Below are 22,428 nucleotides of genomic sequence, written 5' to 3' on the forward strand. Positions count from 1 at the left end.
TTTTGTGGCGATTGTTGACGTTATTCTTGTGAGTTTATCGTGATTCTCACACAACAAATTGAGGCATAATTTGAGGAGAACAACAATAATTTCAGTATAAATTTATGCAAGACTGTCACGAACATCATTACAAGTCTTACTGTACTGGTTTTTTTTTCTGTTCGTCGCTTTAATAATAAGAAACGAAACATTATACGAGACGATATGTGTGACGAGACGAAAATGTGAGCATCGATTATCGATCAACCTAGGATTTATCATCTGCCATTGAGATCAATGGATATTTTTATTTTTGAAGGGTACACCGCCTCAGTTAGAGCTCCATTGCTGGCCGCTTGCTTCCGGAATCACCGATCTTTTGTCAATGTGGTCGATCCAGTACTCGTTTTACGGCTTGACTGTTTCGAGAGCGGTATCCTAGAAATTAGAAGCAGGATTAAAATTAGAGAGATAAAATGAAAAATAGAAAATTGAAAATGAAAATTACAACAAATAGGATCGAGGATATTACGAAAAATTGTTGATCAGTCATAATCGGTAGAACATATGATCAATCACCTATGATCATCGATTGTTAGATGACTATTTCTTCTTGAAACGGATTGACAAAGTGGCATAAGCGGTACGAGAAGGAAACAATTCGATTGTAAATCGGCATGCGCTCGTTCACGTGACATACACGTGGGATCGGCCAACGTTCCACGCCTGAAAATATTACTGTACAAGTAGTTCTCACCCGGCCATTTCTATGGTCGTGTATTGATTTTGAGAATTAAAAAAAAGTCCCTCTACAACGCCGTAAACAACTTTAGAAGCTTGGAAAAACTTTGCCTGTTTCGGAGAAATTTTCCCCAACCTTGTGGAGTAATTTACGGCATCACAGAGGGATCGTTTCCATACATTTGTCAAAACTGAATTCTGGAAGCATATTTGAAACCAGCGGCAAATTTCTTATTGAATAGTATTAGACTGATGCAAAAATAATGGCTGTTTCCTTCTATCAGTATGTTTGTGAAGTGTTATTTAAATAAAATCTCTTACGAGTTTAAAATTAAGTTAATTTATTAAAATAAAATTTAAAATGCTCATGAAATATATCACTTGAAATACTTTTTTTTCCTCAATCGACAGATGTTGTAGCATCCTTTAAGTTTTGCTTTTTCACCTAAAATAACATCATATTTGTAGATATTGTCGAACCGAGCAACTCGCATTTATTTATTTATTTATTTATTTATTTATTATTATTATTATTATTATTATTATTATTATTATTTCAAGGGCAAAGTTAAGGCGTTAAGTTAAGCCTTAAGGCAAGTTTAAAGACATTTATAGGGTCAAAATTGGGCATAATGCGGGCAGAATCAGCGCAAAATGTCACCAGGACCTTAGGTGATGAGGCACAGCTCTTGAGACTACTACAAATGGATTGCTTGGAAAATTTTCGTACGTAACGGCACCTTCGGTCTCGAAGATCGAAGAGAGGTCGTGGTTGACCCTAAACTAGTAATATATGAGGATCATATGAGGACAATAATTGAAGCAGACACGAGTAAAACCATAAGAGAAGCTGTTGAAGGCCTCAATTGGTCGTTGTCCACCTCGGAGCAGCCATTATTTTTAACTTATTCTATTTTATTTTATTTTTATTCTATTTTATTTTATTTTATTTTATTCTATTTTATTTTGACTGTATTTTTTTCTAGCCTCATATCTTCAAAAAAAAACAAGTAGAAGAATAAAATAAGAAGAATAAGAAATAAGAATTTAATTCCGCCCCTTTCCCAAAAATTTCGATTCGAGTTTGCGATTCCGTGTAATCCATCCAAAAATTCGCGAAAATCAGGGAATTTTTCTGGGAAAAATATCTCTGAGCACATCCACACCCTCGTAATGGAACAGGGCCCTCCAATAGATAGCGCATTTTTGGCCTGTGTGTGTGCGTGTGCGTGTTGGTCGAAATTTGATTGCGCGCGCTTGAGTTGTTTTGCCGTCAGTGATTAATGCGACAGGAGAGAATCGCAAAAGAGGAAGTCTTCACAGTAGACGTTGATGCTCAGACGCTCATCACCATAAATTTGTTTATTTATTTATTATTTGAAAAAAATTAGAAGGATACGGTCGTACTTTACGCATTTCCCATGCATGGAGGAACTGCCTTCCCTTCCAGGAATTCTCAGTAATTTCTAAAGGTAGAAGATTGCCGCTGAATCAGTAGAAGTTCACATATGCTTTAAAATGTTTTGTCGTCTATTTTTCAATTTTTATTTAATTGCTGTTTAATTCTATCCGAAATGAGTTCGTACCTAAAATTTGTGACACCAAGATGTCGTTCAAGTGTTCGTCGATACACCAACGATACGGATGGTGATGGTGCAAATCTGGATAGAACACCAACATTCGTATGTCGACGTACGTTTGTCAACCATGTCATATCATCTTTGAGAGCTCGACGATGTCGCTGAAAGCGTTCACGGCTTGTTTGAGAGGCTGAGATGTTGATGAATTCAAAGCAAATCAACATAAAGTTGAGTGAGATGATCTTAGAAACCTTACTGCGCCTGAAACTCCCTTATTTTTCTCGTTTGTTTGTTGTTTATTCGGATTTTGCTTTGGAACGAGAACTTCTACAACAAATTCATGGATTTTCTTATGAGCTTCAAATAAAAATTGTCTTTATTCAAGTAAATTTATAAAATAATTTATTTTATATATCATAAAGTTTTAGTTTAAGTAATTGATAATTTGAAATTTATACAATGATTTATTTATTTAATTTTTACAATTTCTATTAAAATAAACCCAGTAGATTAATTTGTTTATAAAAGAGATTCTAAGTGACTCAAACCGAGACATATCGCTATAAAATTTAAAAAGAAAACGAACAAAAACGGTGGAAAAATGGTAGAAGTAAGGACAAAACAGAATACTTCGGTTTTTAGACTTTAGATTTAAATTTTTTTCCTTTGCATGATTTGATCTTATCATGCGATTTTATCGTTTTTTTTAAAATCATAATTCATGTGTTAGCACGGCTATTACCGAAATACATAATAATTACAGGGAGCTATAATTACAGCATGAAAGACCCGGATAACCCGTCACGTACCAGTTACGGCACTTTTTTGTGTTGATTCATAATCACGCACGTACCTTACTCATCCAGAAATACAGCAAAGGATTCCATACAACTGATGTCATCGCTATAGCGTGCACATTCAACAATTTGAAGTACATCTGTTCCAGTATCTGAAAATTCTAATTATGTCTAACTCTATTCTACAGCTCTTAAACAATTTTCTCCATAGAAAATAAAATTTTTATTAGTATTTAGAGTATTTGAGGATGCACCGGGACATGATTTCAAAAGTAAGCTATCAAAATACAGTTTTTACTTTTTCTGGTACGATGGATGCCTAAAGTATTACTGTTTCGGAGACCACAAGCAAAATACTTCAGTTACAACGAACACCTTAAAAGGCATCACCCCACGAATCTGGTGTGGTATGGATTTTCGTTACAATATACCTATATCGGGTCATGGATTATGAATACAGAGGTGGTTCCGCTCATCTCTCCCTGCGTCACTGTAAACAGACGGCTTAGGAATGCGGTTCCTCACGACGTCCTCTCTCCCCACGACAAAAAAACCACATAAAGTGATACCGACGAGTCGGGGCTCGTGTAGGGAGGGTCCCGGCGGATTTTCGAGCCCGATCCCGATCATACCACGGCAGAGCAGTTAGCGATGGTGCGTATCCTAAAGAAACTCACCTTTGTTGCTACCTAAATAGCTGATTATGCTTACCTATCGCTAATCGTATGCTGCATCACCGGATATAAGGATATAGTTTACGAGTCACTAAATTGAAACTCTATTGAAACTTGCCACACTTGTGCCCCGCCCCCGCCTGCGATTCGTTCCATTCGGACGTCCATGAGCAACTCGTTTCATTTGACAAGTCGCAGGCGGGGGCGGGGCGCTAGGGTGGCGCCTTGCAATGGAGGACGTCGTAAGAAACAGCGTTGCTGAGCCGTCTGTTTGCAGTGATGCAGGGAGAGATGAGCAGAACCACCCCTGCATTCATAATCCACGCCCCGATATAGGGATATATACTCCAGGGAAAATCCATACCATGCCAGATTCGTAAGATGATGCCTTTAAGTACAATATTTGGTAAAAATTGGTGAACCCTCTCACTTGTGGTTTCACTCTACCCGTTCGGCTTGGAGCGCTGACGGACTCGTTTGCTCTAGATTAAAGGAAGCGTAGTACGAAGTTGACATGGTACAGGAAAGTTCGGAGAAAACGTAACGTTTAGGTTATGGATTACGGAAACGAGCGCTGCTGCTCCGCCCATCTTCTTCTGATCATCGTTAAGAAAAAAGGCATGGAACCACTTTTGCGCACGCGCCGCATCCACATGCGAGCGGTCGAAGATCAATGAGGTCTCCTCAGCAGCCTATTCAAGTGTGACACCAATGAATTGACTGCTAAGAGGGCCTGTACAAGGGTGCCTATTCTAACATACTTCGTAGAGACTAAACCGGTTCCCATATCTTTTTTTAGGGCGACAAGGGGGTATTGAGCGGACCACGCTCATTTCCGTAATCTACAATCCGAAATCTACGTTTCCCTGGGGTTTCCATACTACGTCTACTTCGTGATACGCTGCTTTGGTTACGTTGGTCACCCAAACCAAGAAAAGCGTTGTTCTCCTTTCTGAACCTGGGTGAAAAAAAAATTCGCATGGAAATTTCTTAGCTACTGTAACAGGAGAATGGCCAGTTAACCAGTCATACGAATGTACAAAAAAGCTCAACGCTGTTCTATAGTGTTTAAGCAAAATTCTAGCTTGTAGGCTGTCCAATCTTGTAATTGTTTATGTACAGCATCGGTACAGTTGTTGGTGTATTGAAATAAACAAATAAACAAATGTGCAGAAAGAAACCGCTATCGCTCCTATATAATTTGGGAGAAATTGTAGTTTATCTCTTTTAACTCTGCATGGAACGTATCTGTGGGGATTTTCAAATAAATTAATAAAGAAAAGAAAAAGAATGGAATTATTCCGGATATTGTGGATATTTATTATGGATTTTTATTAACAGATGTGGAACTTAGCGATCCTACAAGGCGATAAGTAATTTTTGAATTTTTTTTTTTTGTTCTCGCAGTAGTATTCTACCTTCTACAGTGTGTCTCAGCACATGACTGAAGAAATGAATAAAATAAAATAAAATAGTGTAAAGACTTCTGAAATTGACACCGCTCCAGAAAGAGGGAAATATAAACGCTATTAATTCCGTGTACTATTTTCCCTTTTATTTTCTTTTCTAAATCTTTCAAAATTTTCAACATATTTAGAATTTTATTTTTTTTTCGGAATTTTTATTCCGTAGCAAACCTTTTTTGTAAGCTATGACAAAACCTACCAAAGGGATTTCTAGATCCTTAATCAGATTAACGGCAGAAAGTGGTAACCAACTGGTCATAAACACTACAACCATCAGTATTAGCACGTACATTACACGCTTCTTTCGAACAGCAGTCTAAAAATAAATAAATAAATAAAAAATAAAGCAAAATAAAATACTGTAGAATTCATTACTGAACAAAAAATATCGACAAGTTGATACCTGAGCTTGTTGAGCTGCTGTTAACATTGAGCCCTCTTCGACGATCCAATCAGCTCGAACCTAAATAATTCTTATTTATTTTATTTCTCAATTAATTTTTTTTTTAAATTTGAAAATTTCACATTATAATACTTATGCACAACGATACCATATTCAAATAAAGCCAACAAATTGCTGAAAAAATGTTCCAGTTTTTTTTTGTTTTTTTTCTGCTAACACATTAAAACATTTTTGCGCTCATTTGCCTTTTTCATAGATTTCCTGCAAGAAATCACGAAAAGAATAAAAAAATGAGCAGAAAAATGTCCAGAATACTGCTATTAACCTACAGGTAAAAGTTTTTCACAACATGGTTTACCTTATTGTTACATATTTTCCAAAATACTGTAAATAACCTTAACTTAACTTTTAACTGAAAAATATATGTCCAAATCTTTAAAGCATTGATTCACTTTAGTTATTTATCTTCTGTTATTTCCCTCCAAAATAGAACTAATTTATTTTTTGAGGTGGTTAATAAAGATTAGAGAAAAAACAAACAAACAGTAAACAAGATTCTAGAATTGTTTTCCACTAGAGATCTATGTTTTTCGTTGTTTCCAAATACTCAAATAAATTCACCCACGATTTCGATTAAGCTCACTCACAATTTTAATAGCCAGTTGTTTATCATTGAGGGTGGTAAACAAACAAATAGGCGCACATTTGAAAACTTCCACTAGTATCCAATAGACATAAAATTTCCAAAGCTCCAACTGTGTCGCACATTTTCGAAAAGTATTCAGTTTGGCGCGCTGTGACAATAATCGTAAACAGATTTTCAAACTTCAAATAAAATTAGGTTGAAAAAAATATCTAGTAAGTGCTGTAATTTTTCTTAGATGAAGGCATTCGGTAGAACCGCAGTACTTATTCTGAGACAAATATTTATGATATAAATGAAGCTGTCTCAAACTAAGATATTAGAGAAAAAAGTGGAAAAAATAAATCGTAGCGAGAGCTGGAAGAACAGTGAGTTTTGTCTAATATCCAAGCATAAAACGGAAAATACACAATATTCCTCATAGTTCCGTCGAAATTACAGTTTCTGAGAGGTTTTTGAAAAAAGTAATGAAATAGCAATAGTTGTTTGCAATTTCTTTGAGTTTTCACGAACTATCGTTTTCAGTTTTCACGAACTATCGCTTTATTTTCCTTTTTCGCATCCCAGTTCTGAAGACCACCACGGATTTCTCGACGATCACTGTTGGATCTCTATGATCTCTTTGTTTTTTCACTTCACCTGACTAATAACGAACAAAGGGGAGTGTAAAACTCTTTTTTGAAGATAATTTCAAAAAGAACACCTCATAACTCGCGCCACGTGTAAGGTTTTCCCTCTAAAGTTATTTTATTAGGGTGTTCGGAAAGTATCTGCCGAAAATGCCGCACTAGCGCAGATTTTTTGAGATGTTCTGGAAGTTCCCGTTTTAAACTTATTTTATAAGGACACTACGGCTTGTATACACATAACATATCTGACTCCCTCTTCCTTGCCTATTTCATCTTGTAATAAAAAAAGCAAGTATTTGTCCTCAAGATAAAAACGAGAGAAAAAAGATTGAAAAAAGGTTAAAATGAACGAGATTTGGCTTCATATTTATAGATGGTGATCGAACATAATAAGCTGTTCATATTTTGAGTAAATCCGGTAAAATCATCCGGAAATCCGGTAGTGGAATGAATTTTGGTTGATACTTATTGGGAACGGTTATAAAAAGTACTATATGTCTGCCACGTTCTATTATCATGGCTCACATCTGTCCAGACTCTTATCGAACCATGTAACGAAAATTTTTTCTGGATGTATTTATGTACTTTTAAGTGCATCGGGAATAAAGTACATTTGTAGTATCATTTCAGGATGTTATCGGTGGTCCTCAACGGATTGCTAAATCGCCTGAAATAAGGCGAGCCATCCCAACCCGATCGTGTTCATTTCCGCTAGTGCAAATGCTCGTAGTGAGTTTGATGATTACTTTCAAATTACATGAAGAAAGGAGGAGGGTTCGGTGAATTACTAGCATTATTGATCGGTCTTGAGAATGTGTTGTTATTTGTTGCTGTTAAGGAGGTTATCGACGAAAAGGATGGAAAGATCATAATCATCGCAAAAGAAAAAGGCATTTGACGAAAGTCCTTTTTTTCTGGAAAAAAGAAGCCAAATAAAAATGAAAAAATACAATTCCAAGAAAAAAACCAAACGTTACGTCTTAAGTGAGAAAATTTTGCTCAAAATTAACACACGCACAAACTGGAAAAAGGTAATTTTCAAATGGTAAGAAATACATATGTACAACGTACAATATATTGTTTATGTATATTTATTATGTGTATATTTATTGTTCGTTTGTGTTCACTGAAGCAGTTTACATACCGTACAGGAGAAAGAAATTTACAATAAATGCAATAATTAGGTCTTAATGTTTAGACTTCTGGAATATTCATCTCTTCCTTACAGATATTAAAGAGATTTCTATACTAAAATTAAACTAATTAAATTAGGAATATTTGTAGTTAGTAATATTATTTCTAATAAATTAAAGTTACTGAAGGATTCAATTCTTCAAAAGTTCTGTGGAAATCTGGAAATATGAAGCGTTAACCTTTTCCTCCTATTTCCAAAACTATAAAAAATTTCTGAAGAGGATCCACAGAAAACTCGGGAAATCCTCCTACAAATCTATCGGGGACTTTCCATTTTATGTGTTCTTTTTTCTCTTTTGTTTTTATTCTCTGCCATGATTACATCATTCACGATGAAGAGGACATCCCACATAATGTTCTGGAATTATATTGAAAAGCACATTCAGTATCCATTCACCCGGTCTCCTCTCCATCATCGATGAGTCATAGAATAAGAAAAAAAAGAGAAAAAAAGAACATATGACATATCAATGTCCTCTAAGAGGTCCAAGCCGGGCTATCCCGAGTTTTCCATAGATCCTCCACAGAAATTGTTCATGTTTTCCCAAAGAGAATTCAGTGGGAATGTTGGAAAGTGTATGGTCCGCATTATGGCAAAAGGAAATCCTAATAGTCTCCAATAAACTATAAGCCATATACCAACTAGATTGTTCGTTATTGCTCCATTATTTATTTATAGCTTTCTGTTTTTTTTTTTACTTTTTTTTTTACGATTCACAAAGTCACTGTGAGCAATTTCGAGCTTTTGAGTCCAGCATCAACGTTTTCAGAAGAATTTTTTTTTGTTCTCAGCAAGACGATGATTCCTGCTCGTTAACTTTTGTGGACACTTTTGGGTGGAAAGCTTTTAATGACAGCAATCATACGAACAAAGAGAACAGGAAGTGAGTGAAAAAAAAACATAGTCCACGCTGGTCGCACACGGTGCAACATTTTTCGCCGTCATTCAAGACAATGTTTTTTTTTCTCATGCTCTGAAATTATTCACACAAAGAAAAAATGCAATAAACATCAAGGGACATGGGAAATTTCGTCAAAGCACAGATTCAGATAATCAGATAAATTAAATTTTAATTAGATGCTCTACTTTTGTTGTTGTTGTTTGTTTGTTGTGTTTGTTTTTTGCATTTGTTTGTTTTTGTTTTCAGTTTGAAATAACGCCGAATCTAATAATTTGACTTATTCCAATCCCAATAACCTCAAAAACTCTACTTTTCCAAAAAAAAGGAAAAGGCACAAGAAAAATCAATTTTTCGCATTCAGTAAATTCTCTCACGTTTTTGTTGGTCTCCCCCCCCCCAAAAAAAGAGGAAAGAAGTAGAGAAGAAAAGAAAGAAGAAGATAAAGTATGGGCAAATTTTAGTATAGAGATAAATATAGCACCCGCACTATTTCTGGAAAATTAATATACCAACCACATACCGATTCGTTCTTTTATGAAATAAAAAATTGTGGAGAAAAAAATGCGGCTTCGATTGAGTGAAATTTTCTTGCGAATTAGGAAAAAAGCTGAGATCTTCCTCAGAATCAACCTATGTATCATATGTGCTCGTATAGACAGTAGGATACAATTAAACTAATTTATTTTTCAAAGAAATTTCTTAACAATGAGAAGAATATAAGTTCAGAAAAATATGAATTTTCTAATTTTTTCCTGTAAGTGTAAGTATGTATTCAACGATTAACCGAGAAAATACGCTGCTCAGCATAAACTACCGCATTTTTTCTCTCGAAAACAAAAAGAAAACAAAACGTAGTCCTTGATGGCTATCTTTCCTGGAAAAATATGATATTGTGTTGTCGAGCAATTGATTTTCTATTGGTTACAGAATCTTTTTGTTTCTTGAAAAAAGTTGTTATTGGGATTGTCAATTCATCATTATTATGGGAACCTTTGGCGAAGTAAAGACTCAGAAAGTCAGATAAATTAAATTTTAATTAAATGCTTTATTTAATTTTGTTTTCAGTTTGAAATAACGCCGAATCTAATAATTTGACTTATTTCACTTCCAGTAAGATCAAAAACTCTGGTTTCCTAAAAAAAAAGGGGGGAAAAGCACAAAGGATTTTGGGATTTGTCATTAATGAGTTATTATTTGGAAAAAAAGTTCGTTTTTTCTTAGTAAAAGCTCCCCTAATGTTTCCGAACATGCGATCCCCCCGGATTCGGGATTACGTTCATATGAATGTCAGGATGAATTCCGTGTGCACTACACGTATATGTGTGTGTGTCCCCAGCAAATTCATCCTGATCTAATCGGACATGATGTTTGCACGCGGCTGACTGCCGCAAAATATATGTGAACCCATACATCCTTGCATGAATGAATAAAAGCTTAGCATTTAGTTGTGGTCATTTCTGATCGTTTTTGAGAAGATTTTGACGAATAGAAAAAAGAGAGCACAAAAAAAAGAGAATAAAAAGACAGAAAGAAACGAACCTTTTGAAGAATTTTCCAATAACAAAATGACATAATAATGGCGGGAATTACGAATTGAACGACAAGTAACGAAAATCCATAGACGAGTTTCGTGTGCTCCTCTTGATCCCAATTGAATTCACCACAAAACTAAAAATATGAAATTAAAATATAAAATGATACCAAAAATGATATTGGATGATAATAAATGATAAAATAAAATAAAAATATATAAAATTTTAACCTTGCTTGAATTTTAGCATAAAGAATAAATGATAGTAATAAGTAAAATAATAAATGATGATAAATAAATAAATTATAATAAAATAAATAAATAATAATGAAGTGTTTTAAGAATCTTGGCTCATCACTTCACAGTTTCATGGCCGAAAACACCAGAACTATTGGAGCTGATCTCCTATGGCCTTAAAATAGTAATCACATAATATTATAATAATAAATACGTATAGTGATAAGATATTGATTCGATCAATTAAATTGCTGAACGACTCGAAGATTCGAATACTCGACACACATAAAAGAACAAGAGGTTTTGCCAAACGACAACAACTTAAATCACGATACATTAACTTTTAGGAATGACTTTCTGGGAATGTTCACGAACATTCGAACGAATGTCCGAATACTTCAATGAAACAATCATTCAATCCGTTCAAAAACTGGATCGTTGTCAAGAACAATCAAAACTAAAACGTAATCATCAAAATAAAAGTGGCCGGATGAAATATGGCGAAAAAACAAACGAATACGGATTTTTTTGGTTTCACTTTTCTCAGGAACATCGATCAAATTTCTTCGATTTGACGAATATTAGCGAATGGATTTAATCCTTCGGGTTAATGTGATGTAAGGAATTTATTCAGAGATCATGCGTGGTTAGGTTAATTAAATTTACTCTTAATAGGTAGAGTAAAGAGGTTCTAAGAAGTCTAAAAGGGGTTACTAAGCTACTTTGGTAAGGTCGCTGCGTCTAGCATGGCTGTCCTGTAGACCACTGATTATCCTAGATCAACTCTTTGATCCAGGCCATTCTTACTGTATCTATGTCTGTCTTTACAGTTCTAAGATAAGCAAAAACCCTATTTTAGTCAGACCGTCCAATTAAAAATCAATATCAAGTATCTATAACATAATTGGGAGTCCCCTTACACGAGAAAGAGGAGAACGACCGCCAGCAGCAGCCATTAAGAGCGTTATTGATCGAATAATTAAGATAGATCAATACTCTATAGTACTCTACATCTACAGTATCTATAATATGTGTATAGTATGTGTGTGTAGTATAGTAGTAGTAGGAATTTAATCAATTTGATTGATTTGATTTCGTTCAATTTTATCATCAACATTGTATTAATTGGACAATTTTATACAATTTTAATTTTAATTTTAATTTTATACACACTAAAGTGTTAGTTGAAGTATTAAAGCATTAAAAAAATAAAACTGAGATATACCTCGCCACAGAGAGAAATATTCGCCATGGTTAACGTCTTCAACGATTGCGAGAAATATAAGGGTGATGAAGCGAACATCGCCACAAGCCAAGTACATATTAATATTCTCTGAAAAAAAAAATTTAAAAAATTAGATAGAATTTAAACTACATTTTTAGTCGTTATTTTTCTTCACTTATTTTTATTCTAAAGCAGAAGAAAATAGCAATTTTGTTTTTAAATAGGAAAAATCCAAGAAATAGCCAGATAATTCAATGAACTCTTACTTGAGCGTGTTTCAATTTCCATGGTTCTTTCAATGGAGTCACTATACTCCGGTAGCGATCAATAGCAATATAGCACAGGCACCATGAAGAGATCAACACTGGAAGAAAAAAAAAGAAAATCAATAACAGCAATAACATCAATAACATCAATAACAACAAACAGCAATATTTATTTATTTTTTGTACTCATCTCATCTGTGATATTCACTGTGGCTACTAATATTTATTATTATTGGATTTATTGTTTATCATTATTTTTTTGATTATTATTTACTCTATACGTCTTGGTGTTTCCTAAGTAAAAATTTCAATAATATAATATTTATTTTATTTTTATTTCTTTATTTTTTATATTTTATTTAGTATATTTGCTATTATGATTTTAATAGTAACTTGATGTTATTTGAATAATAATATGATGTAATTTTAACAATAATATGATGTAATTGCTCTATATGTCCTAGTGTTTTTTAAGTAAAAATTTTAATAATATAAGATTTATTTTAATTTCATTTATTTTTTATTTTCTTATATTTTATTTAGTATACTTGCTATTATGATTTTAATAATAACTTGATGTTATTTTAATAATAATATGATATTATTTTAATAATAATATGATATGAACATTTTAATAATAATATAGTGATAATAATATGTTTTGGTAATGCATTTTAAGTTACTCGATAGAGAATTATGTGCCCTACGAAACAATGTGTTTTTTTTTGCGCAGATATAATTTTTCTTGTTTTCCGATCATTAAAGTGTAGCGTCAAGCATACAAAAAAAAACTCATTTTTGTTTTTTTTCGACGCATCTTTCTTCTTTGAATTTAATCCAGATGCTTGGTCCACTAAATCTGCTCAAGAGGTTCGTAAAGTGTGTGTGGGAGAAAAAGCGATGCGATGCTTTCGTTCAGTAATGACGAAAAATTGAAGGATTGGCTGAAAGATTTCTTCGAGTAGAGACCAGATGATTTCTCGCCTCGAAACACTGAGAACTGAGCTTTTCGACGGTTGCGGCTGGAGAATTTGTAAACAATCACTAATGGATACATTATTGATTGATTTGTTGTTCACTTCTTGTTTACTTCTGTGTATACCTAATCTTTGAAAGAAAAAATTTAAAGGAATTCACAAGAAAAAAAACACTAAAATTTATATGCCAACTCAGTACTCAGTTTGGCACTAAAAGGAGGAAATCCTCAACTAAAAAGAGGGATGATACACGGAAAAGCACGGGGATGCTGAAGAAACGAAATAAGAAGGAATAATCTCAAAAATTTATTGTTTCTCCCCGCCTTTTCGCTATCATCCTGCTGAATTTATCTGGAATAAATTGAAATTTTAAAAAAGCCGAAGGTGCCCACCTGATATAGCCTGACAGGACGGAACAATTTTGCACAGCACAAGACCAAACATCCAACGTTTCATGAATGCCAATACAGGTGTTATTGGCACAGCCGTGATACACAATAACTGAAAATTTATTTTCAATGCTCACGTTGAAAAAATGTTTGCGTTTTCTTCAGATAAAATTATGTGAAATGTATTATTTGATATAATAATGTAATATATATAATGATATAGTGATAATAATAATATGTAATATAATAATATTTATAATAATATAATAATCATAAATTAATGTGCAAAATAAAAAAAAATAAATTCATGAGAAAATGAAGTTAAACTAAATTAAAAAAAATTCTACAAATATTCGTTGATTTTCTTTCTAGATACCTAATTCGCTAGTCTATTGCGTAGATCAAAATATGTATGTGTCTATTGATGTCGTGATCAATTATGACTCTTTAATGTATGATATCTAGAGATCGAAGAGACTAGTGAATGATGATTTGATCATCAATCGACCAATCGATCGGTCCATTCTGGATCATTGGAAAATCGATCGACTCGGTTCCTGTGGAAAATCGACCGACTACACTTCCATGGAAAACCAATAGACTATGGTTCTATAAAGAATCGATGAACTCTGGTTCTTCGAAAAATCGATCGAGTCTGGATCAGTGGGAAGTCGATCGATTCCAGATAATTGTAAAAGTCTAACGAACAATTCCATCAAATATTAGCTGTTGAAGAGCAGCTGCAGGAAAGAAAGACTATCGGAATTGGAAAGAGCTGGTGGAACTAATTTCGGAAACTCGTAAATAACCGCACAAATCACTTACCAAATCGGAAACGGCAAGATTCACCAGGAACACGTTAGCGACGGTGGATCGCTTCCGAAGTAGCACCGACGAGATGAGAAGTCCATTCCCCACCACACCGACGACAAAAATCAAAGCGTAGACCAACGAGTAGACCACCTAAATGTTGACCACCCTTGTATGCGAAGCTAGAAAATTCTAGAAAACCGATAAAGTTGTGGTTTTTTGATTTCCCATAAATGTAATCCTGAAATTGTTTGTGTCTGTCTGTTGTTTTCTGGTTTGTTTGTCTAGAAATCTCTAATCCTAGCCTCCTATTAGCAAACCGATCCCGTTTCACTCTCTTCCCACCATGAATCACCCTCGACTCTTAATAAACAATGAATTTTATTGTTATTATTTTAAATTAGAACTATTTGGCATAAATAGAATGACATACAAAAATTATTTAGCTTTTTGTTTAAAAAAAATGAAAAGGATATGCACTTTATATGTTTGTTTTTTATTTCTAAGCAATTGTACGTGTCCACACAGCTATGTGCGCCACCAGTGAGTATCATATTGAAAATAGAAAGAAAAGATAAAATACAAAATATATAAATATATAAATATGAAATAAAAATACAAATATAAAATGAAATAAAATAATTAAAAATCGAAGAAAAGTATTTGAAGAGAAAATAACGGAAAAATCTAAGGTGCCAAGTTAACAGCGATGTTTTCCCGTTGTCAAAACTCAAGTTATCGTTTTCGCAGGTATGTAATTGTTTCCATACTCAAATAAAAATAAATACTAAAAAAATGTGACAAATAAAAACCTCATAATCATTATTTCAAAGAAAATATCCTTAAAATAATTTTTCAACAGATAGTCCATATTTATAAGTAAATTAGGGGCCCTTTTTTTAATTGGAAAGTCAAAGAAACAATGGAAAGCGAATTTGAAATGGCCGAATCCCTTAATTTGGATGTTACGAATTATTGCTATAGGTTTTAAAATAGTCATTGTGACTTTAATTTCACTTATTTTTAGTTCTAAAAACTTTTACTTTCAGCGTTTACTTTTACCTCTACTATTTTTTTTGATTTTTGCGATAACAATTATTTTTGGAATTCGGAATGCCTTAATTGAGTCTGCGCTCTGTCGCTAAAAACCCGTGAGTGTGGTTTTCTGCTAACAAACAGTAAAACTCAAGAGCCCGCTTAGTATTCCTCAGAAATTTCCTGGAAAGGATATTCGATTTCCTCTAACTGGTAGCTAGTTATAAATAAGATTTTGTTACTATTGTAACCAATATATTGTTTTAATCTAAAGAAAGGCAAAGAAAAACCTATCTGTCAAGGGCATGTCGTTTTACTTTAATATTTGATATTTTATTTTTAGTATACTATTATTGTTTTATTTTATTTTTTTATTCTAGTTTGATGTTTGACTTGTGATTTTTCATGCTTTTTTATTGGAGAATAATATCGATCCTTAGTACTCGAATGTGATATGTTAATATTAGTAATATTATAATAATAATTAATAATATTAATTTGATAATATTTTAATATGTTCAACTAGATTATATGGGGGAAATACTGAATTTTGACAAGGAGCCTTTTTCTCAGCAATTTGTAAACTTTGTTAGAAAATTTCCATATTACTTCGAAGTTTTTCTAAAAATTAGGGATGTGCTTTGGGAGCGGGTCTGCTCAGCATCCACAGCGAGGTCGGAGGAACTCTGCGAACCTCTTTTCCCTCGCTGCAGCGTTATGACATCCTTTGAAATGTGACCGTCGTCTACCTAAGATTGTTCAAATGTTCAAATTCAAAACAAATAAACAAAAACTTTCAAAACAAAACAAATCCTCCTGTTCTCTGTTCTTTCCGTTAGAGACGTAGAAGAAATTTAGGCAACACGTGTTGAAAACGGAAAGAAGAACCTCCGAAAAAAACAGATTTTGAAGGGAAATTATCACGAAAAGTAAAAATATATTGAATGTTAAAAATTATAATTAAAAACTAATAAATAGTAACATATTTATAATATATAGACATAAAAAATTTCGTTCTTTTAGAGTTCGAGAGTTAAAAATTTCTGTTGCTTTTGATTTTGTTTGTTTTCTGTCCCTCTTATTTATTTCTAACTATTTATTCAGAATTGCTCTCGAAAAAAAAAACCTAACAAATATAATCCTGAACGAGGTCAACTGAGACCCTCGAAGGTAATCAACTATGACTATTTAGTATGAAAAACCACTATTTCTTGATAAAATTTATTCTGATTAGAATTTTGAGAAAATCTGAAAAAAAATTCCCTGCGAATGTGCACACTATTGACTTCTCTTATTTATTAAATATAATACATATGTATGTATAGTATGATATTTGGAGATCTAAATATCGTACAGTATAATATATAGAGATCGAAGTGAATATCGATGATTTGACCATTAATCGATCGAATTGATCGACCCTGGTTCTATGAAAAATCGATCGATCGACTCTAGATCATTGAAACGGCTAGTTCCAGTTCCTTCAAATATCGGTTGTTAAGGAGTGCTGGGAAAGAAAAACTATCGGAATTGGAAGGAGCTGGTGGAGCTAATTTCGGAAACTCGCAAATAACCGCACAAATCACTCAGCAAATCGGAAACGGCAAATGATTGACCTCATAACGTCCCTGCTTCGCATTCGTATGCGATGAGCCCTTTTCCAAATCCATGAAGCCTTGATTACCCGAAAAGCTGGAAATTGCCGCCAGCCGGCTGCACCAATTGTTTTTGGTCACACAGAAACTGGCCAGCATTTGCATGCACGGGAAGTTATTGCCGTTTCTGCCGGCGCTGCTGCCATTCTTCTAACTGTTTGCAAATAAATTGCGTAATTTTGAGGAAATTTTCGCAGTTAATTTGTTTCCAAAAAAAGAGAAAGCGCAGCGATGGAGATTTTGCGACGAAGTAAGAGTTATCGATCGATGGGAGTCAGTGAGGTTGGGGGAAAAGCTCGGTGTTTTTCTTCATTCCATATTTCATTTCTGTAGTTTTCTGTGAGTGATGGTCTACTTAAAATATCGAAAATTCCCAAGTCTTCACTTCCTGTGTACTGATATTATGATTTCCTGTTTCGGCATGGTTGGCTGTAGCGCAGTCGCTAGGAGGTTCGGGGGTGTCTGCACGATCAATCAATGGTTCGAAACCGCCGTGGTGCAAACCAAGCTTTTTGTCTCGTGGAATTGATGAATTGGTGTCAGACTTGTCTGGGAGGACAAAAACACTGACTTGAAACATTAGCTAGCCCCTGGAAGTCAGTGTATAGCCTATTTAAATCTTCCTTAGAGGCATCACCCCAGATTCGAGCGGTGATGCGGGCTTCAGATGGGGTTATGCCTGTACGGGGTCGTAGATTATGAGGTGATGGGATTACGGAGAGGAGGGTGATTCCGTTCATTTCTTTCTAATTTCCGTAAAGAAACGGTCCGAAAGATGCGGCTCATAGACAAGGCTGACGCGCTCCAATCGAACTCCTTGTGGAAAATAGCACCCCGGAACGCCCGAACCCGTATCTTCCGGGCCGTTTTTTGCAGCAATTAGAAAGAAATGGACGGGATCAACCCTCTCTCCATAATCTACGATCTCGTGTACGAATACTCCACCTGAAATCAGCACCACCTCAGATTCCTGGGGTGATGCCTTTAATGACTAATTGATGGATGGATGGAAATTAATGGACAACTTCAAGCGATCCTGAATTAAAATGGAACGCGTGGGCGGACCGCGATTGGGAGTGTTTAACCCAGTGCAGTTCACCCTTCTTTGTCTTTTGCTCCGGAAGTCGGAACAGCATCGAAGGTAAGGAGAGAGGAGGAATTTGTTGTGATATGCACAGTTTTAGAGACCTCAAGCCATGTTCAGATCTTCGATAACGACCAGGTTGTATGAAAAGAAAGGTCTTAATTAGGATTTTACCAAACTTTGTTTCCATAACAAAAAAAAATCCATAAACTTCAAGGAAAATTTTTTCTATGGTCTTTTCTTTTAATGGTCCCCATAAAGAATAGCGCACATACATAATTCTTTGAAGCGGTCAGCAAGGCATATATGATGAAGGTCATCATTCAAACAAAAAAAAACACTACAGATGTGTCCCGTGAGGATTTCATCCCTGGGAATTCCCTTAAAGTTAAGTCCGCCCGACATCCCGGTAGGAGAGTAGAGCATTTTTGATGACGTAGCTAGTGAATAAAGAGAACCATAACAGTGAGCAGAGGTCCCGTTGGGAAACGACTCTGGATTTGGACTGCTCCGGATTTGGATGAATAGTGTGCGCGGGGGATTTTAAGCCAGCATAGCATTGCTGAAGTGTACATTATGCTGAGTGATATGGATCAATATGTATGTATATAACATAGACGACATAACGTACCCACCAACGATTCCAGCGTTCCAGATAAGACACCATTTAAAAAAGCAACCTTAAATTGGCGATAAAAGTGCTCTCAACTATTAATTAAGTGTAGTCTTTTAATTGCCAATTAATTTATAGTCATATGCATTTCTTAGCCGCAATTTCCTTTGAAACATATGAATTTCGCCTGTAATTATCCTTACATTTCCCTTTTGTTTTTTGTTCCTTCCTCTTTTTTTTCTCCCTCGGTCGATATAGCCGTTTAGACAACAACAACTGTCGCTGGAACCACTAGAAATTCAAAATAACATTCTACAACTTCAAAAAAAAAAAAAACGAGAAAAGAATGTATGGTTAGGAAAAAATTATGAAACTGCGAAAGTGATACGGTATTGATTTGGAAAGGTCCGCTCCGCTAGGCGAATAGAGAACATCGGTTTTGAATCATGATTATATTTTTATACGAATGCAAATAATATTATATTATTTATATTTTTATTCGTTTATGCTTAGTGACCAGTAGCACACAATGTCATCGCTGTACTGAACATATTTGTACAAAAAAATATATGCAAAAACCCGATGACCCAGCCCAACTTCATCGTTCATTGAGCGCTGTCAATCGATAATTATCGAAAACACAGGCGTAACACTATCTGCTAACTCTAATAAGGCCATTTTTCTCAAATAAGAAATCTTTAAAAAATATAATAATACTATTAATCCTCAAAAATATTCTCCTACTCCTAATCCTTGAAGTTTAGTGTTTGCTAGTCGAAAAAAAAATAAACATATATGTAGATATTACTTTCATGCTAGAATTTGGATTTTTCCATGATCGTTATAACGGTGCTAGGCGAACTGCAGCTTAGTATGAAATCAAAATTTTAGTAGAAATAGTTTCGATCTGGTGAAAGTTTTTTGTCATTAGTTATTTGTTTTGAAATATTTTCCTTGTTACTTCTTTGCTACATAATGGACTCTGGCGCATTCAAAATTTTGCGGATTAAATTTCTTTCCATTTTCTTTTCTTCCGCTGTAGAACAGACGATAAGAAGCATGCAGCACTAAAGCGATGCTCCGGGTAATCGACAATCGAAAAAAAAAAACAGACGAATACTGACGAATACTTGAAAACGATGGATTTTTCTGCGGCTGCGGCAATGGTCCTTAAGGCCAAATATTGTCACGCAATTTTGTGTGTGTCTGTGAATGTTTTATAGAACGAAGAAAGAAAAACGTCTGATGAGAACCTCTGGACTGAAATCTATTGCGTTTCTTGCAGGAAATGCAGAAATTGTCATCGAAAATGTAGATTAAGTTTAATCAATGCCTGAAGTTTTGAACATTCTAGAATAACAATCATGAGTAATACAGTCCTTCAGATGTCTTTGTTCTGAATATGCGTACTAAACGCTAATATGTTTTGTCTGTGCTCGCTTTACTAGGAAATTCCCGACATTTTCCTCTGGATTTTCCTCGCTCCATATATGTATAAGCACGACGATCTAGCAATGGTGGGTTCACCCTAATAAAGGACTTTGGAATCGACGCTTCTCGACAGAAATTCTTTGCTACAAAGCAAGAAGCATAGAAATGCGTTTTTTTTGTTTGCACGACAGAAACTTCCTTAAGTCATAGTTTCAAATTTCACTTTCAAATAAATTTTCAGCATCGTATTTTCTCTCAAACATACGAACATTCTGGAAACGTCAAGAGTCATCCGTGCTGCAGCCACGTGGTAGCACCCGAACGTTCTTTGATGGGATTGTAGTAGTGCAAAGGTATGACCGAAGCCTTGTGATAGATCGTTTACATTTTTGTTTCGAAGAAAAAAACTCAAAAATTTGTATTTACTAAAGTTTTTTAATATTATTCGGAAATTTCTTTGTAATATATCATGTTTCCGTTCTTAAAAGCACAATTTCCTTTCGAATACAGAACAAATAACGTTAAAAGAAACTTGATAGGTCTTAAGTAACGTTTTTTTCATGTATTATTTATTCAGCAAGGATATCGGTTTATATTTCTAAGCGAAATTACTTTCATTAATACCGTTATTATTGTTTTATTATTATTATTATTTCTATATTTTTTTAGTTACCTCGGGGAATTTTTAATTTTTCAATTAATTTTTAATTTCAATTTCATTTCAATTCTCCTAATTAATTTCCTATTTTTGTTTCTATTTGTTTATCTACCTTTTCTTTCGCTATTGTCTTTCTAAACGATTCTACTGAAAAATTTCAAGTTCTGGCAGCGTTTTTTTTTTGCGACAATCAAACAACCGGCCGGCCAAAAATTGAAAATTGAAAGTCAAAAATTGAGAGAAGAAAAGGAGAAGGAAATTTTTAAAATTACCACAATTGCCATGTTTCCTTTGAAGCATTTCTGATAATAAACACAAATTTTAACGTTTTCAGACTTTTTCAGATAATTCTACTGTTATTTTTCCACGATCACATGACAACGAATATCAGTGAAGCATATCTTAACTATGTAGAGTACTTGATCTCTATTGCCGCTCTTCAAACATGCAGTAAACTGACTTGCTATGTAAAAATATTTAAGATTGAAGACCCACTGAAAATAAGGAAAAAAACCAATTTTTATAAAATTAATTTGAATTTTACATTTTCTACCAACCATAACAATTGATAATTTTTAATCTGCACTTCGAAAAAAAAAACTAAAAACGAAAAAAAATCAATTTCAATCCAATACCTACATATCTTTTCATAATACGTGTACCCTACACCTTAGATCACTTTTAATTTCAATCAGTTCAATACCTTACCCACTAAAAAATAAAAGAGTAGCAAATTTTCGTACTATTAATTAATTTATTTTATTATTTATCTATTCTACTAATTTTTAAAATTATTTTATTTTATTTTATTTACTATTAAGTTTTATATTTTTTCAACCATGATTATTAATTATTTCTTAACTATACATTTAAAAAATAAATACAAAAACTTTCAATGTCGTTTACTTATTTTTCTTGATTTTAATTTGTGATGCAGTTCTATTTCGTTTTAATTCTTTTAGTTTTTAGTTCAGTTTTTTCTTTTAAGTTTTTATAATTTTGTTTTTTCTCTATGAATTGAATATGTTCAAATTTATTTCATATTCTGGCGCACTGACTAAGAACATAAACAATTAGCTACGTACAACTAATTTTCTTTGTAGGTTATCTTCATTTTCCTCTACGGATCTATTATTCAACAAGTTTTTTTTCTCTTTTTCTAACAATCTTTCAAACAAATATTCGAATCTTCGAAACCATTACTCGTCCGAAATCGGCATTTCATCTTGAAAATATTCGCTTTAAATGAGGATTTCTCAAAGGAATCTCACATTTTTGATCTCTTTTCCCTTGAAAAAGAAAAACCCACTGCAAATACATACATATACGCTCTTTTCACGGATTCGTCTCATTTAAAATAATTGCAATGCCCCTTTGTCTTGGATGTCGTTATTTCCTTCTATGGACCTATTATTCAACGAGTTTTTCTCTAGGTTCAATCGGAAACCCATGCAAAGTTGCGCAATTTTTCTGTTCTCGTCATCGTTATTTGAGCTTTCTAAGCTTTCT

At 33.9% G+C, this 22,428-nt stretch overlaps 1 protein-coding gene across 2 annotated transcripts in view; it reads right to left on the minus strand.

The window, feature by feature from the left end:
- Positions 1–347: 347 nt before the first annotated feature.
- RB195_013015 (uncharacterized protein) overlaps positions 348–22,428 on the minus strand; it is a gene marked incomplete at both ends in the record, with an annotated part of 31,911 nt that continues 9,830 nt past the window's right edge. Inside the window, 12 exons of one of the 2 annotated variants that reach the window (XM_064202642.1) lie at positions 348–417; positions 559–705; positions 1,388–1,498; positions 2,307–2,461; positions 3,154–3,249; positions 5,437–5,553; positions 5,641–5,700; positions 10,548–10,676; positions 12,002–12,109; positions 12,268–12,365; positions 13,637–13,745; positions 14,459–14,596. In XM_064202642.1, coding sequence (XP_064058523.1) covers positions 348–417; positions 559–705; positions 1,388–1,498; positions 2,307–2,461; positions 3,154–3,249; positions 5,437–5,553; positions 5,641–5,700; positions 10,548–10,676; positions 12,002–12,109; positions 12,268–12,365; positions 13,637–13,745; positions 14,459–14,596 — 1,338 coding nt within the window. Of the gene's footprint in view, positions 418–558; positions 706–1,387; positions 1,499–2,306; positions 2,462–3,153; positions 3,250–5,436; positions 5,554–5,640; positions 5,701–10,547; positions 10,677–12,001; positions 12,110–12,267; positions 12,366–13,636; positions 13,746–14,458; positions 14,597–17,094; positions 17,149–22,428 lie in introns of those variants that run through there. The other variant, XM_064202643.1, reaches the window with a different exon arrangement.

This window comes from Necator americanus, chromosome V (genome assembly GCF_031761385.1).
Source record: "Necator americanus strain Aroian chromosome V, whole genome shotgun sequence".
NCBI lineage: Eukaryota > Metazoa > Nematoda > Chromadorea > Rhabditida > Ancylostomatidae > Necator > Necator americanus.